Source organism: Oncorhynchus gorbuscha, linkage group LG19 (assembly GCF_021184085.1).
Source record: "Oncorhynchus gorbuscha isolate QuinsamMale2020 ecotype Even-year linkage group LG19, OgorEven_v1.0, whole genome shotgun sequence".
Taxonomy (NCBI): domain Eukaryota; kingdom Metazoa; phylum Chordata; class Actinopteri; order Salmoniformes; family Salmonidae; genus Oncorhynchus; species Oncorhynchus gorbuscha.
The window spans coordinates 33,315,181-33,333,086 of NC_060191.1; the positions used below are offsets into that span (position 1 = coordinate 33,315,181).

Consider the following 17,906-nt stretch of genomic DNA (forward strand, 5'->3'; position numbering starts at 1 on the left):
ATTTGTATGAACATAAGATTCAACAAGAGCACTTTTTGCCAGTTACATCGGGTCCAGTGACGGTGGGCTTGTGCCCATAGGCGACATTGTTGCCAGTGATGTCTGGTGAGGACCTGACTTACAACAGGCCTACAGGCCCTCAGTCCAGCCTCTCTCAGCCTATTGCGGACAGTCTGAGCACTGATGGAGGGGATTGTGCGTTCCTGGTGTAACTTGGGCAGTTGTTGTTGCCATCCTGTACCTGTCCTGCAGGTGTGATGTTCGGATGTACCGATCCTGTGCAGGTGTTGTTACACATGGTCTGCCTCTGCGAGGAAAATAAGCTGTCCGTCCTGTCTCCATGTAGCGCTGTCTTAGGCGTCTCACAGTACGGACATTGCATTTTATTGTCCCTGGCCACATCTGCAGTCTTCACGCCTCCTTGCAGCATGCCTAAGGCGCGTTCACGCAGAAGAGCCGGGACCCTGGGCATCTTTCTTTTGGTGTTTTTCAGAGTCAGGAGAAAGGCCTCTTTGGTGTCTTAAGTTTTCATAACAGTGACCTTAATTTCCCTACCGTCTGTAAGCTGTTCGTGTCTTAAAGACCATTCCACAGGTGCATGTTCATGAATTGTTTATGGTTCATTGACAAGTATGGGAGACAGTGTTTAAACCCTTTACAATGAAGATCTGTGAAGTTATTTGGATTTTAACGAATTATCTTTGAAAGACAGGGTCCTGAAAAAGGGCCGTTTCTTTTTTTGTTGAATTTAGCTAGCCTACATAGAGTACACTCAATGAAATTGGGAACTGCAGTTGTAGGTAGTAGATCTCCAATTAATTTACAACATTACGGTGCATTTACCCATAGCATTATGTGTGTTTGCAAGAGGAATGCCTCCCTTAAAATGGAACTGACAGTGTTTTAGCAACATGAAATCTTATTAAAATCCCCCAGGTAGTGTACTTATTTGTTTTGTGCATTTTCTGCAAGCGAGCACATAGATATGGTCAATTTCACGTTTTCATAAATTCTTAGAATGTTTGGGAATTACATAAATGTAGGCTTTTGTGATAATTCTATAGCAATATAGAATGTGAAAGCACTGCAGTAAATGAAACCTAATAAAAACATTTATCTCGTCTAGGACCAGTGTACGCAGACCGGCAAAAGCCACAAAAGACACCTGAATGAATATCTGCAAATATGTAAATACCACGGGAGTCCTCTTACATTTGGGATCTTTAAAATCATGTTTAGGGCTGTTGCGGTATGACTCACACATGAGTCATGATCGCATTAAAATTTCACGTGACCGTTGAGTTGCGGTAATCTCCTTTTATGCACTCTGGACATGCTTTGGTAGTACCCAACTTGCTAACACCCATCAGCCTGATAATCAGGGCTCTATTGTCACTCTAACCACTCTGACAGCAATGCAAATTCAATCGAAAATCATATCAAACACTTATCGTCAAAACAGTAGGCCTGTCAGACTTTTCAAACTCAACTCACTGTGATGATCAATTTGAATAAAGAAGTTGAACAGCAGGTTGAAACAGTGTAAAACATGTTTGTTGTGGATGTTGTTTCAAAGCCTAACTCATTCAAAACACCATATGCATATCACAGTTTATTCATATGCATATGAGCCCAAGCCCGAAAAGAAAAACCAGAATTAAAATGTTGATTGGGCCTTTATTTCGAAATAGCCTACCGCATATTATGCAAGGCAGAAAAACATAAAACTAAACTGATTTAAGATGTCTATGGTTCATAATATGTCTAGCCTATAGTCCAAAATTAAACAAATTTGAGTGATCACCTTTGAGTGTGGACTGTTACTGTGCATACTGGATGGCCTGGTTACCTTATGCTATGCTCCAAAATGTCTATCCATGAGTCTTGGAGAGAATGTATAGCCCTAGGCATTGCTGTTGGTTCATTGACTATGCAGAGCAGCTTACAGTTTGCCTACAATTAGTGAATTTGTATTTGATTATGAATAGCCTAGTAATGAGGATTATAAAAACTATTTCCATAATTAATTGGGTGACACATTACCTTTCGCTATACAGAATATCTCACCCACATGCATTTCCATCTCCTCCTTTATTCCGTTCTTGATTGTGCAGACGGGCTGTAAACAGTTTAGTGAACTGTGTTTTGTTGAGAAAACATTTTACTATCGATGTTCTCAAACAGATTTCACTTGGTTTCCCAAATTAAGCACTGGGTACATTGTTGCTGCAGGAACAAGGTTAGAGAGCCCATGGCATACAGAGTTTGGGTGGAATATCACCTGTTGGGCAGCGAGATCATGTTCCTCAAACTGTGGTTGATGCCTGAAGTGAAATAAGTGTTCTTATACATATATACCTGTCTTTTTCCCCCTGCCCATTTGATAATGGGACATTCTAAATCAAAAGTAATTTGACATATTAGTAAAGACAAGATTAAATTGAGAATAGTCTGATGGGTGAAAATATGATAACTTGATGAGAGAACAGATGTGCGGCCTGAGGCAAGGAACAGAGCTTTTTTTTGTCAAATCATCAGTAGCCTATAGTCGCACCATGCAGCCCATATTTTTTTGGGATTTCTAAGACATTCTAAAGTTTGCATCATTCACAACTAAAGTTGCCAAATGACTCTAAATCTAACATGTAGGACCTGTTTCAAATGACCACTTTTATAAATAGCCATTTCATATGTGCACCTGCTCTGTAATGGGAAAAAATATCCTTTATATTTTATTCAACTAAGTTGAATTATTTTCTTCTTACTATAAAATCATATGAAATTAAATAATGGCACGGGATTTATAAGCATAAATTCAGCGAAATTAACAAGCCTACAGCCTATGGCATGGAGCATAGCCATACAGTAGGCCAACTCATATTCTGTTCTTCTGAAATACATTTTCTTTATATCATAATGTTTCTTTATACCTGACTAAAATAAATAATTGATGTGTTTTGTTGTATATTACATTTATTGAATAGACTTTTTAAAATGTAGATGTTCCAAAGGTGCGCAGCAGCGGCTTTACATACGTGGAGGCCTGGAGATGCTTTAAATTAATTAACGGTCAATTACCGCAAGACCGGCAATAACTGGCTGACAAAATGTCATGACCGCCTAGCCCTAGTTATCAAACAACCATTAAAAGGTAGGCTATCTTTCCCTATATTCACATCAACAACAAGATGAACAACTAATGCTAGCCAGAGCAAAATTAGCTCCAATCTAACAAAGGAACATTAGACAAACCCTCTCAAACATGTTTAGCTAGTTGGCCATTAAAATTGCACTGATGTGGAATAGTAAGTAGCCTGCTTGTCCTTCTGCTGCTTGCCTGCCAATGTGCATTCTTGTCCCAACAAAGCACCCAAGCTAACTGGCTAAAGTTGATTAGCTTGCTAGCTAGCTACTTCCTGGCACAAATGAGCGAACACCTCACTCTGACCCTAGCAAAACCGGTTACATTGTTTACATTTTATCTAGTGCGATCGTGACTAACTATTACTTTTTTTTGTCTACGTTTACTGACACCGGTCATATTCAGCAGGTGTTACGAGTTCGTAAATTCATTGGTTATTCAGCTCTCTGGCACACTCAGACAAGAGTGCTCTGAAATCGGAGTAGATAGCCAGTGAATTTCCGAACGCAAGAGATATGCTAACTGTATAACAGTCATTCCAAGGTCAGCATAGCCAGCTAGCGATTCACATGTCTTGCTAGCTAACCAAATGACAACTGCATCTCTAGCTGTGTAGCCACCCGAAAAGCAACATGAGGGGAAAAAGTCAGTCACTCCTCCAATGGCATAACATCTTCCTAGCAGCTAGCTAGCTAAGGTTAGGCTCTGTGTTTTTAGATTGCTACATAAATAAATACGCTAGCCTATTAGCCACGTTATGACTGACTTGTGGTCATTGTCCTTGCTAGTTTGATTGTGTTGACATTGCCAGCCTTATTTACATTCGTCCGTTTTTGTCAAAAATATTGAGTCGTTGAAACTGAAACAGTTCATCCCAAATGGAGGCAGCCAACAATGTATAGGGCCAGCTGTGATTTACAACCTGATAGCAATATTTTTGGGACTACCAAGAAATGTATTGGTGAATTATATTAACCATGCTTTGAATTGCATCCATCTATTCTGCCAACAATGCCTTACTGTATGTCATAGAATGTTGAGTTAAATATAACCCATTTAAAAAACTCTTATAAAATCAATCCTGTAGCATAAACTGTGAATTTTGTATTTTTGACTGATATTATGATTGTTTGTTTCATACCTGCAAAGTAAAACGCTGTCAGTTCCAATTTAAGATTTAGTAGTGCTCGATGCAGCTATGATGTCAGGTTTATTAGTGTAATGTATGCTTTAAGAACATAGGTGGTTTATGTTAAATATGTTTTATTAATACATTTTGTTATTGATTTTCATACACACAACACACAAAAAGACCAACAAACACAAAAGACACAATGAACATAGTCAACACCACATGATATCTAATAAACAGCTCAAGCCACAGGCAGCATTTAGCAGTCTTTTCTCATTCTCATACTTTCTACACTTGTGACATAGCCAGCTTTCAATAGCTGAGAGACTATCAAGGTTCTGTTGTGACTGATTTAAAGCCCCTCTATCCTCCTCCCAGCTCAGACAGATACTGTGTAGGAGACTGTGTGTTTGCCTTAAATGCCACCTTATACGGTTAAAAGTCATGCACTGAATAGGGAAGAGGGTGTCATTTGGGATGCATATCCTGTGGTTGCAGCATCGGAGGCTGCCTGGTGTTCTCTGGAGATGTAAACAATTATCCCCTGCACCACACATCACAGGGTGTGGATTCCAATGTCAAGCGGGATGAGCTATCACCCCCATTAATGCCATCATTATTCCCCCGTGCCTAATGACCTCCCTTAGAACACACACACACACACACACACACACACACACACACACACACACACACACACACACACACACACACACACACACACACACACACACACACACACACACACACACACACACACACACACACACGATTAATCAATGTCAGAGAAAGTTTCCTGTGTGCTCTTTCTCTATAACTTCTTGTAAAACTGCTTTTTATTGCAGAAAGTATTTCTTCCGCACTATGCAAAGTCTTTTCTGGGAACTAAATAAATGTGTCCCACGTCCTGAGGGGAACTCTTGCTCTGCACTACATCTCTACCTGGGGGATTTATTTTGCCCCATGATTCATAACTGAAAGAATTTCTCTTGATATGAGAGACATGTACGGTAATCTTGTATTCCTCATTTTTCAAGCCAGATAGAAAATCTACTCCTGCTGGTATTAGTTTTGGGATTTTGCAAAAACTTCACATAGGTTCTCAATGCTCCATTTGGGATTTCCCTAATATCCCAACAGTACTGTATATCATATAGTACTTTTTAACAGTAACATATAACTCTACCTGGGGAGAATTGGGTGTCATTTGAGACAGAGTTTGGAAAGGAAAGGAAAAATCTATGCAAAACATTTTTTTGTTAGTCCACTGTTGATAAAACCCCAAAAGTTTTGCAATTGTCGGTGATCAAGTTTTCTAGATATAGAACTATCATATTATAGAAAGTGTCACAGTATGATGCATTTTTGAGTGGTATTTTCCTTTAATCAACCACCATGAGATTAGATTCCATTCTCTTTTCAGCCTTCTGATTACTCATTGTATTTGCCTTAGATATTATGGTGGAGGCCCAGGCAGTAACACTGCCATCCTAGCTACATTAATCACAAGTCCAAATGGATCAATATGTTGTAATTAGTTCTTTTTCATCTCTGTCCATTTCTGAGATTAATAATGTTAGAGTTGAACAAGGCCATGGCAACAAATCACCCTCAGACTCAACTGTGACATTCATTTCCTGTTAGCAAACGATATGTTCTCTCTCTCTGAACAATGACTACTGCTGACAAAGTTAGTTTGAATCCCCTTGCATTTCCATCCAATGTTCTTATCGCAAAGGTTTCACTATGTTGCTATTGTATTGAAGCCACAAGTTGTGCTCTGATAGACGGTGGAAGACATAAGCTCTCATGACCATTTGGCTAACCCACAGAGATACATCTCTTTGGTCTGTCACGTTGAAATTGTTTGGATGTGAAGTACTTCTATAATGATGTAAATGAACACATTTTATAATATGAATATAATAATTAATATGATGCTAGACACCTCTGGAAAGTACAGTGCCTTCAGAAAGTATTCATATGCATGCATTATTCCACATTTTCTTGTGTTACAGCCTGAATTTGAAATGGATTTCATAGTTTTTTTCTCTCTTCACAATACTCCTTAATAGGCAAGTCAGTTAAGAACAAATTCTTTTTTTTTGATGACGGCCTAGGCACAGTGGGTTAACTGCCTTGTTCAGGGGCAGAATGACATATTTTTACCTTGTCAGTTCGGGAATCGATCTTGCAGCCTTTCGGTTACTCGTCCAATGCTCTAACCACTAGGCTAGCTGCTGCCCCAGGTAATGACAAAGTGAAAACATGTTTTAGAAATGTTAGCACATTTTTTGAGAATGAATTACTGATATATTTAATTTACATAGGTATTCACACCCATTGGTCAATACATTTTAGAATCACCTTTGGCAGCAATTACAATTAGCTTAGAGCGTTGCACACCTGGATTGTATAATATTTGCAAATTATTAAAACAATTCTTCAAGCTCTGTCAAGTTGTTTGTTGATCAGTGCTTGACAGCCATGTTCAGGTCTTGCCGTAGATTTTCAAGCCGATTTAAGTCAAAACTATAACTAGGCCACTCAAACATTCACTGTCATCTTCGTAAGCAACTCCAGTGTATATTTGTTCTTGTGTTTTAGGTTATTGTTCTACTGAAAGGAGAATTCGTCTGTAAGTGTCTGTTGGAAAGCAGACTGGTTTTCCTCTGGGATTTTGTCTGTGCTTAGCTCCACTCCGTTTCTTTTTTATCCTGAAAAACTCTCCAGTCCTTAACAATTAGAAATCAAATCAAACTGTATTTGTCACACGCGCCGAATACAACGGGTGTAGACCTTACCGTGAAATACTTACTTACAAGCCCTTTAAACAACAATGCAGTTCAAAAATATTTACTAAATAAACTAAAGTAAAAAATTTAATAAAAAGTAACAATAAAATAACAATACCGAGGCTTTATACAGGGGGTACCGGTATTGAGTCAATGTGCGGGGTATAGGTTAGTCAAGGTCATTTGTACATAGGTAGGGGTAAAGTGACAATGCATAGATAATAAACTGCAAGTAGCAGCAATGTGGTTGTTAATGTAAATAGTCCGGGTGGCCATTTGATTGATTGTTGAGCAGTCTTAAGGCTTGTGGGTAGAAGCTGTTAAGGAGCCTTTTGGACGTAGACTTGGCGCTCTGGTACCACTTTCCGTGCGGGAGCAGAGAGAACAGTCTATGACTTGGGTGACTGGATGTACTAGGTGATGTACTAGGCCGTATGCATTACCCTCTGCTGAGCCTTTGCCATACCAGGTGGTGATGCAACCGGTCAGGATGCTCTCGATGGTTTAGCTGTATAACTTTTTGAGGATCTGGGGACTCACGACAAATCTTTTAAGTCTCCTGAAGGGGAAACGGTGTTGTTGTGCCCTCTTCAAGACTGTCTTGGTGTGTTTGGACCATGATAGTTTGTTGGTGATGTTATGGGTATGCAACATGAGTAAGACAAAGGAGACGATCGTGGACTACAGGAAAAGGAGGGCCGAACACACATTCACATCGACGGAGCTGTAGGTTAATGGGTCGAGAGTTTTAAGTTTCTTGGTGTCTACATCACCAACAAACTATCATGGTCCAAACACACCAAGACAGTCTTGAAGAGGGCACAACAACACCGTTTCCCCTTCAGGAGACTTAAAAGATTTCAAATCAAATCAAAACTGTTCATCTATTGTTTTTTTCTCTCTTTGAGTCAACTACTAACCACATTTTAGCTAGCTATAGCTTATGCTTTCAGCACTAGATTCATTATCTGATCCTTTGATTGGTGGACAACATGTCAGTTCAAGCTGCAAGAGCTCTGATAGTTTGGAGGATGTTGTCACGCCCTGACCTTTGTATGTTTCTATTTTTTAGTTTGGTCAGGGTGTGACGTGGGTGGGTATTCTATGTTGTAGGTCTAGGTTTTCTTTTTCTATGTGTTTGGCCTGGTATGGTTCTCAATCAGAGGCAGCTGTGTTTTCACCACACGGGACTGTTTCGGTTTTCCTTTATTCTCTTGTTTGTTTGTATTCAGTGTTCAGTTTATTAAAGGCATCAGGAACACGTACCACGCTGCGCTTTGGTCTACTCCTTCTTCCACCAACGCAAATCGTTACAGATGTCCTCCGGAAGTTGTCATAATTACTGTGTAAGTCTATAGAAGGGGGTGTAAACCATGAGCCTCCTAGGTTTTGTATTGAAATCAAAGTACCCAGAGGCGGACAGAATGCTAGCTGTCCTCCGGCTACCCTACAGAGTGCTGCTACCCTTAAGTATGTATTTGGTGACGTAAATATATTTAGTATAGTTTCATCTGAAAACGATCACTTTTTAAAATGTTTAACACATTATATTTGTATTACATTTACTGAGTAGGATGGTCCACCCCTTCCAGCTAATCTACCGAAGGCTTCTAATGGTGTTAATATTGAGTTTAGTATACTTTGGCAAATGAAACAGCTATTAGACATGCATGGCCTATTGGCTATGCTGCTCGCTGCCGTACAAAGTCCACTGTCTTTGTTAATTAGTATCTGAAGTAATCAGTGGAGATTTGTATTCCCATGGTCAAAAAACCAAGCTCATTAACAGACTGAAATATTACAATTGATTTACAAGTCAGACAATTTGCATTAATAGAAGGAATACATTTTGAAGGAATCTGACTGGGGTTTGAAATAAACCTCTCAGTCATTCAAAGGAAGGAGATATTAATGTTCCAGAGGAGAGAGTAAATACAGCTCAGAGGGTGTCTGAATCAGTGCCAGTGTAATAAACCCTATAATTATAGTCAGGAGCAGGCCCTTCAGATGAGGGCCAGCGAACAACATTAAATATTAATGGCTAATATAACCTTGAAATCACTTTTGTCTCAGCTTGGTAGCGAAGACACGATACATTGTAATAATCTCCTGAAATATCCCTCTGGCCCTTTCTTGTAACGGAGTGGAGAGAAGGCCGATGAGAGGAATATTAATAATACCTGAGATCTTTAAACACCATCATGTTTATGAGGCTCACGAATGTTCAAGCGACATGTGTGAAACGCTCCTTTTCTGTACTGTACACATCTTAAATAGATGGTATTTTTTATGCTTCTAGGCTCTGGCTTGATTGTTATGTCGCTTGGTGTGCTGTTCTGATAAGAGACTGCAGCGATGAATTAGGGAACCTCAGAGGACGGTGAGAACACCTCATTGCCATTTGATGGTTTTAAAAACCTTTTTTGGTTCAGAGTGCAGCCCAGAGTGCAGTCATAAATGTTCTACTATTAGGTTTTGGATCAACCGGTATCTGCGGTGGTCTCTCTTTGTGTTCTCTCTCTTGTTTCAATGTTGCCGTGCTCTCGGGATAAACATGAAAGATTCCCCGTGAATACATGTTGCAGTCGGATAAAAATTCACCTCGGCGAGAAAGCAAACAATTGTCTAATGTCCTCAAGTCACTGAGATGCTCTACAGATGCTCAGACATCCCTCATCCCGTGTCATGTTTCCCTGAGATACTCAACAGTTGTTTGTGAATCCATCTGAAGTATGTGAATCACTCTCTGTAGGTACTACAGTATGCATGGAAAACTGTATATGCAATCACTACTGTATAAGCAATGATCTTAGGTTATGAATGTGTAGAAATGTATCTTCAATGGAGAAACTCCGGTCTTGCCGTTCTGCCGCTTTCCCTAGCCGTGGACACCGGACTGCTCAGGGGAGCACAATGATTTGGAACGTCCGGGCAGAAATATATAATGTAGAACAAACAAATCTCTGACATTTACTGTCGATATACGGATTCACGTTAGCTCTATTAATGACATTTCTATCTGCAACGTTCAACAACGTTTGCCTACATTGAATGTGGCCCTGATCATAGTGCACTATACACATTGATTCAAAATCACCATGTGAACACAGCCCAGTTCCTCCCCATTGTACCCTTCTTCCTCTCCATATCAGGTAATGGCCAGGCATCTACACACCTAAGAGCTTTGGAAATGGACAGCGTATTACAGACATTTAGAGAGAAAGACGGCCATCGACCGTGCTTGTATTGTACTTCAGTGCGTCCTATAAATGCCTCGGCACACCTCTGGGGCTGCCCATTGTTTGGTTTAAAAAGGTTCAAGGGCTGGGGTTTGAAATAAACCTCTCAGTCATTCAAAGGACGGAGATCTTCATGTTCCAGAGGAGAGAGTAAATACAGCTCAGAGGGTGTCTGGATCACGTGAGAGAATTGCCCAGCTCTATTCCCATGCTGCTCTCACTATCGAAACAGAACAAAACTTGCCAGAGGCAATAAGAGAGGGAGGGAGACCAATTTGGGCTGTGTAACTAACGGTGTAACTGCTATGTGGGCAGGCAAACAGACATTCATTGTAGGCTACTTTTTAAACATTACATGTAATTTACATACACTGTCTGTCGGTCATTTCTTTATGCAGTATGTTTTGTGTATAAATATAGGCTATAGGTAAATCTTGCAAACCCCAATGTTTTATATTCCAGTTGACTATATTTGACCGCCATGTTGAGCTAATAAAGTAAAGTAATAACAAGGCTGTTAATTGCGTAGTCAAACTCCCATAGTGCATCTAAAATCTCAGTTTTGACATGTGTTATGAGGTGACAAGAACTCATCACATATTCATTAGTTGTGTTCATTTGCAAATGTATCTACAAAATAAGCTCTGTGTGACATGAGCTGTGCACTTTTTTTTGTTGCCGTAATCAAATCCAAATAACTTTAAATTGGATAAACCCCCCCCCCATCATGTTAATTATATTCTGTAGGCTGCGTTCTGTTTGCACTAGCAGAGACAAGGCAAGGCACATACATGCTAAGTGTAAAATAATGGATAAATGGACAAATAAATGGTTTAAATAAACCTCAGACAACCTTTTGCTTACCTTCATGTGAATCTTTGTAAACGCCCCTAATTGCCATGACCACTACCAATGCTGCTTTGCATAAATGGTTGTCTCATTGACCAAATTGAACTTGGGTTAGTTGTATCTGTGCGATCTGCATGGGAATGGGCCAGTTTTAACCCATCGTGGCTGTGGTTTATCATCTCTAATGCTACAGTAATTATTACACTGTCTTTGGCCTCCATCTAGGTCCGATCCTGTATCTAAATCCAGTGCTATTAATCTCACTCGCTGGAGAACTCAGGGAAAGCAGTAATAGCTGTGTTTGCTGTTAAAAGGGAGCCTGGAGTGTGAATGTTTTTGCAATTTCAACAAAAATGTCAGGCAAATGACCTGCTCTTTAGAGGAACCTATCATGTTGCTGTACGAGTTGAGCTATGTATTGACGCAGAGTATAGAGAAATGCGGAGGTCAGTTATACACGTTTGTACATGCATTGATTTGACCTCACCGTCGGGCATCATTCCTACAGAAAGAAAGCTATTATTTTGCATTTAAGCAGGTTTTGAATGCTATTGCTTCTGGTGGATTGTGCCAATTTTTGAAGGAATTATACATTCCCTGTCTGGTTTTAGTTAGAGTATGGTAATGTTGGTGAGTTCAGGGTTCACATGTCTCGTCAACTGATTTATACATAAAAAATGTTTTTGGACTTAACCCTAGTCTAACTCAACAAATTACGCTACAATGTTGAACCTGAACCTGTCGTCTTGGGACGCACTCAGGATTCCAACCTATGCACAATGTGCCACGTCAATTATCCTAAAACTATGTTGTGAATCGCCCACTGAGTTGCTCATTTGCTTGCTAGAACACACAGCGAAGCACCATTTCTCAACTGCTTCTTTGAGTCCTTCGTATTCATTTCACCCACACACATGTAGTTATGACACATGCATTCACGCTATATTCAAATGTTGGAAGCGTGCGCATCATGTGTAAAACAACAATTATGATAATTCCAACATGATTGCGATAAATCAAGAGAGGACAAAACAGCCCTATTAAAATGTGTTGCCTCATTACTCACGCGCACTCTGCGCAAGATGTATTTGATTTAGATCGGGACTCCGGATTGGGAATCGCATGATGTGTTAAGCGGTTGTGTTTGGCTTTCTTTTTTTCTTTTTTTTTACACTGTAGCAAGTAAAAGTCACTTGTTTGTACTGACAGAAAACCATATTCACATTTGGTAATATAACGACCCCCATGAACCATAAGGGCTTTCTCTGTAGTTCTGCATGATTTGCAGCACAGTCTGTTTGAGGAAATAATAAAGTATATGTACTGTGTCTTGCCAATGTGGGCCATCGTGACACTGGGTATCCAAAGAGCCCTTCTGCCAGAGTGGATGATGTTTTTCTTTCTTCACCTTCTCTTCTGCAGCCGCCATACTTGACGACCCAATGGAGTGCAGCCGGGGAGAGAGATTGGCCATCACTCTGGCGAAGGACAGCATCAACCGGTCCAGTAACCGTTCCACAACAGGCAAGCTGGAGGTGGACATCTTTGAGCTGCTGAGAGACAGTGAATATGAGATGGGAGAGACCAGTAAGTAGAGGATGGGAGTACGAGGTGGCTTTCGATTTTCGACTTTTGTCATTCATTTCAAAAAGTGAAAGACAAGAATGTCACGGAGTTCCACATTAAAAGGTCTGTCTGTCTGTCTGTCTGTCTGTCTGTCTGTCTGTCTGTCTGTCTGTCTGTCTGTCTGTCTGTCTGTCTGTCTGTCTGTCTGTCTGTCTGTCTGTCTGTCTGTCTGTCTGTCTGTCTGTCTGTCTGTCTGTCTGTCTGTCTGTCTGTCTGTCTGTCTGTCTGTCTGTCTGTCTGTCTGTCTGTCTGTCTGTCTGTCTGTCTGTCTGTCTGTCTGTCTGTCTGTCTGTCTGTCTGTCTGTCTGTCTGTCTGTCTGTCTGTCTGTCTGTCTGTCTGTCTGTCTGTCTGTCTGTCTGTCTGTCTGTCTGTCTGTCTGTCTGTCTGTCTGTCTGTCTGTCTGTCTGTCTGTCTGTCTGTCTGTCTGTCTGTCTGTCTGTCTGTCTGTCTGTCTGTCTGTCTGTCTGTCTGTCTGTCTGTCTGTCTGTCTGTCTGTCTGTCTGTCTGTCTGTCTGTCTGTCTGTCTGTCTGTCTGTCTGTCTGTCTGTCTGTCTGTCTGTCTGTCTGTCTGTCTGTCTGTCTGTCTGTCTGTCTGTCTGTCTGTCTGTCTGTCTGTCTGTCTGTCTGTCTGTCTGTCTGTCTGTCTGTCTGTCTGTCTGTCTGTCTGTCTGTGTGGATGGATGGATGGATGGATGGATGTCAAAAGGTTTTGGACTTGTTTTTTTCTTTGGTTTGAATGAATAGCCTGAAGATATATAGTATATACAAAAGTATGTGGACACCCGTTAAAATTAGTGGATTTGGCTATTTCAGCCACACCCGTTGCTGACAGGTGTATAAAATCGAGCACACAGCCATGCAATCTCCATAAACAAACATTGGCAGTAGAATGGCCCGTACTGAAGAGCTCAGTGACTTTCAATGTGACACCGTCATAGGATGCCACCTTTCCAACAAGCTAATTTGTTGAACTTCTATCCTGCTAGAGCTACCCCGGTCAACTGTAAGTGCTGTTATTGTGAAGTCGAAACGACTAGGAGCAACAACGGCTCAGCCGCAAAGGTGTAGGCCACCCATGCTCACAGAACGGGACCGCCGAGTGCTGAAGCGCACAGTGCATAGAAGAATTGTCTGTCCTCGGTCGCAACACTACCAATTTCCAAACTGCCTCTTGAAGCAACGTCAGCACAAGAACTGTTTGTCGAGGAGCTTCATGAAATGCGTTTCCATGGCCGAGCAGCCACACACAAGCCTAAGATCACCATGCGCATTGCCAAGTGTCGGCAGGAGTGGTGTAAAGGCCGTCGTCATTGGGCTCTGGAGCAGTGGAAGCGCGTTCTCTGGAGTGATGAATCACGCTCACCATCTGGTAGTCCGACGGAAAAATCTGGGTTTTGCGGATGCCAGGAGAATGCTAACTTCCTGAATGCATAGTGCCAAATGTAATGTTTGGTGGAGGAGGAATAATGGTCTGGAGCTATTTTTCATGGTTCGGACTAGGCCCTTTAGTTCCAGTGAAGGGAAATCGTAACGCTACTGCATACAATGACATTCTAGACGATTCTGTCCTTCCATTTTTGTGGCAACAGTTTGGGGAAAGCCCTTTCTTGTTTCAGCATGGCAAAGCCCACATGCACAAAGTGAGGTCCATACAGAAATGTTTTTTCGGGATCGGTGTGGAAGAACTTTACTGACCTCAACCCCTTCAAACACATTTGGAATGAATTGGAACGCAGACTGCGAACCAGGCCTAATCGCCCAACATCAGTGCAGATCTTGTTACTGAATGGAAGCAAGTCCCCACAGTAATTTTCTAACATCTAGTGGAAAGACTTCCCAGAAGAGTGGAGGCTGTTATAGCAGCAAAGAGGGGACCAACTCCCATGCCCATGATTTTGGAAAGAGATGTTTGTTTTGACCATGTAGTATACTAGAAATCTAATGAGGTGGACAGAATTAGCAAAAATCTATGTCAATCGCCATGACCTTGTGGATGGATACAGTGCAATGAAATATTAACAATGCATTAACATTTCAACAAGTAGATTTTAATGCTGGTATTTTTATACCAGCTACTTTGATTAGATGGAATAGAAGGAGAATAGAATACACTTTTACCAGTCTGTTTATCTAACATGAAGTTCACCTACTGTGTGTTGCCAATGTGGGCCATACTGACACTGGGTTGCTAAAAAACCCTTCTGGCAGAGTGGATAATGTTTTCTTTCTTCCCTTTGGCACATGTTGCGGAGTACAAGGAGTGGAATTTAGCTAAACAGATTGCTACCCAGGCTACTGTTGCCCGTTTCCGCAACAGGCATCATTATACTCCTTGTAGTGAGCTCTAACATATGGAATATGTCTAGATACTGAAATACACATTTTCGCATGAATTTAGTCAACATTTAAAAAATACTAATATGAATATCACAAAACTACCTTTTTTTGATTTAGCTTATTTTTTAGACACATTGTTTGTGTCACGTTCTGACCACAGTTCTGTTATTTTATCTTTGTTTTAGTATGGTCAGGGCGTGAGTTGGGTGGGCAGTCTATGTTTGTTTTTCTATGTTGGTTTTTGAGTTCGGCCTAGTATGGTTCTCAATCAGAGGCAGCTGTCAATTGTTGTCCCTGATTGAGAATCATACTTAGGTAGCCTGGGTTTCAGTTTTGAGTTGTGGGTGTTTTGTCTTCCGTGTTAGTACCACACGGGACTGTTTAGTTCATTTCACGTTTATTGTTTTGTATTTCGTAGTGTTCAGTTTATGTATTAAAATAAACATTATGGACACTTACCACGCTGCAAATTGGTCCTCCGATCCTTCTCGCTACTCCTCCTCAGAAGAGGAGGACGAGGTTTGTTACAGTTTGGAACAATATACTCTCTGATACTTTTAATGGTATGACCCATTTGATACATAATAGGTCACAATCACGATGAAGTTTCAATGGGAGAATTGCCAGAACAATCTGAGATACCCCAAAATCATTTGTACCCGCTGGCTCGGAATTGCGCTACAAAATGATGCCACCCATTTAAATATAAACATCACAAGCCCTTCTCGTCAGCCACGTTCTGCTCGAGGTGCTACTCCCCAATGCATATACAGGGAAATTAAAGGAGGAAGGGTTGAGGTTCATTCATAAAAGTCTAAGCCGTTGGGGGGGTCATTTAGCTATTTGATAATGAATTGTAGGACCCCTTTAGGTATATACATTTTTTTTAAATGATTTAACAAAATATTGAATTTGGCCATTAGTGTTGTAGCCCAGAGAAATGCATTGAATAACTCAGTAATAAATGACAAAAAAGACAGTCAAAAAATCTATCATAAGAAACAAGGTTTTGAAGTGTTTGTCCTTTATCTAGGAGATATAAGAAAGCTCGGAAATATTATTATGTATTTTTTTTAACACATATTTAACCCCTTTTTGTGGTAGGCACAAAACTACCATTATACTTCCTGTCTTTAAAAAAAAAACGGTACCGGTTACCTTCAGACAAATCCCGTGGGGATCCGACAGCAAAATAGAGAAGCATAGTGTTTGTGAGTAACTCCCCTTTACCCTTTAGTTCGTAGCCCAAACGGTTCGGATGCTACAAACAGAAGTTGGCACATTGACGGTTCCAACTTCAGACGAGTCCCCTGACACTTGTGGCGGTCGTACAGCAAAATGGAGTCCACCATTGTGTTCGTGAGAGTCTACCCTTTCCATTTGACACTACAGACATTTTCACGAGAAGAACAATTTTCAGGATTATCTCATGGTCTGATAAACATCGCTCTACCTCTGCCGCCTAAAACCGCAAATGCGGAAGTGCGATATAGGCGGATGCGGTTCATTGAGACGCATGCCGTTAATTTAAGTTCGAGATATCTTTTTTTTTATTATGTTACTTAGATTGTTGCACTGGTGCATCAATCGACTCTAGGGGGTTAAAAGCACACTGCACTGTAGGTGTATGCCCATTTAGATTCATACCGTCGTTCAGTCAGTAACCTTATTGAACTGGAAATAAAAGCCGAAATAAATCATTCTCTCTACTATTATTCTGATATTTCACATTCTTAAAATAAAGTGGTGATCCTAACTGCCCTAAGACAGGGAATTTTTACTAGGATTAAATGTCAGGAATTGTGAAAAACTGAGTTTAAATGTATTTGGCTAAGGTGTATGTAGACTTCCGATTTCAACTGTATATCCTGCTAGGTGAATATCCATGTCGTCATATCAGCCATGATTTCGTGAAAAATAAGATGTTACAGCTTTTGATGTCCCGTTGGTAGGATACTTGTGATCGTACCTCATCTAATTTATTGCCCAATGATTGTACGTTGGCGAGTAATATTGACAGTAACAGCAGCTTTCCCACTCGCCTTCTGCAGAACCTTATGAGGCACCCCGCTCTGTGTCCTCTGTATCTGCGTCCCTTTCTCTTGCCAATAACGGGGATGTTGGCCTTGTCGGATATTAGCAGTATATCCTGTGAGTCCTGCTTGTTGAAGAAATCTTTGTCTAATCTGAGGTGAGCGATCGCTGTCCTGATATCCAGAAGCTTTTTTTTTGTCATAAGATACTGTGGCAGAAACATTAAGTACAAAAAGTAGAGCTTAATGGCCGTTGTAGCTCCTCCTCACACATAAAAACAACTGTATACCTCTCCCTGCTTGGTTGGCTGCCTGCAAACCCCCTCCTAATTTAGTGCTGTCGTGGCTCTGCCCAGGCAGCAATTGGATTAGGGATGGATCAGTGGCACCAGTAAGGAGGAAATGTCACACAACCTGCCTAGCTGTGTGTGTGTGTGTGTGTGTGTGTGTGTGTGTGTGTGTGTGTGTGTGTGTGTGTGTGTGTGTGTGTGTGTGTGTGTGTGTGTGTGTGTGTGTGTGTGTGTGTGTGTGTGTGTGTGTGTGTGTGTGTGTGTGTGTGTGTGTGTGTGTGTTTTTCAACATAACTGTTGGCCCGTTTGGTCGAATGGTCCAAAATGTCGGCTTCTTTCCTGGGAGACCAGGTTTCTAATCCCACCAGTTACAAAAGCACACGTGAAATGTTGGCAAACCACATGTCTGAGTTATATTAAAAATATCCATGTAAAACTTCAGTGTCTTACTCATGTGTCTGT

General features: G+C 40.9%; 1 protein-coding gene across 1 annotated transcript in view; it reads left to right on the top strand.

Moving 5' to 3' along the window:
* LOC124006128 (glutamate receptor ionotropic, kainate 4-like) overlaps window positions 1–17,906 on the top strand; it is a 427,028-nt gene that overhangs the window by 258,273 nt on the left and 150,849 nt on the right. The window contains exon 4 of the mRNA XM_046315921.1: window positions 12,580–12,744. Coding sequence (XP_046171877.1) covers window positions 12,580–12,744 — 165 coding nt within the window. The remainder of the gene's footprint in view (window positions 1–12,579; window positions 12,745–17,906) is intronic.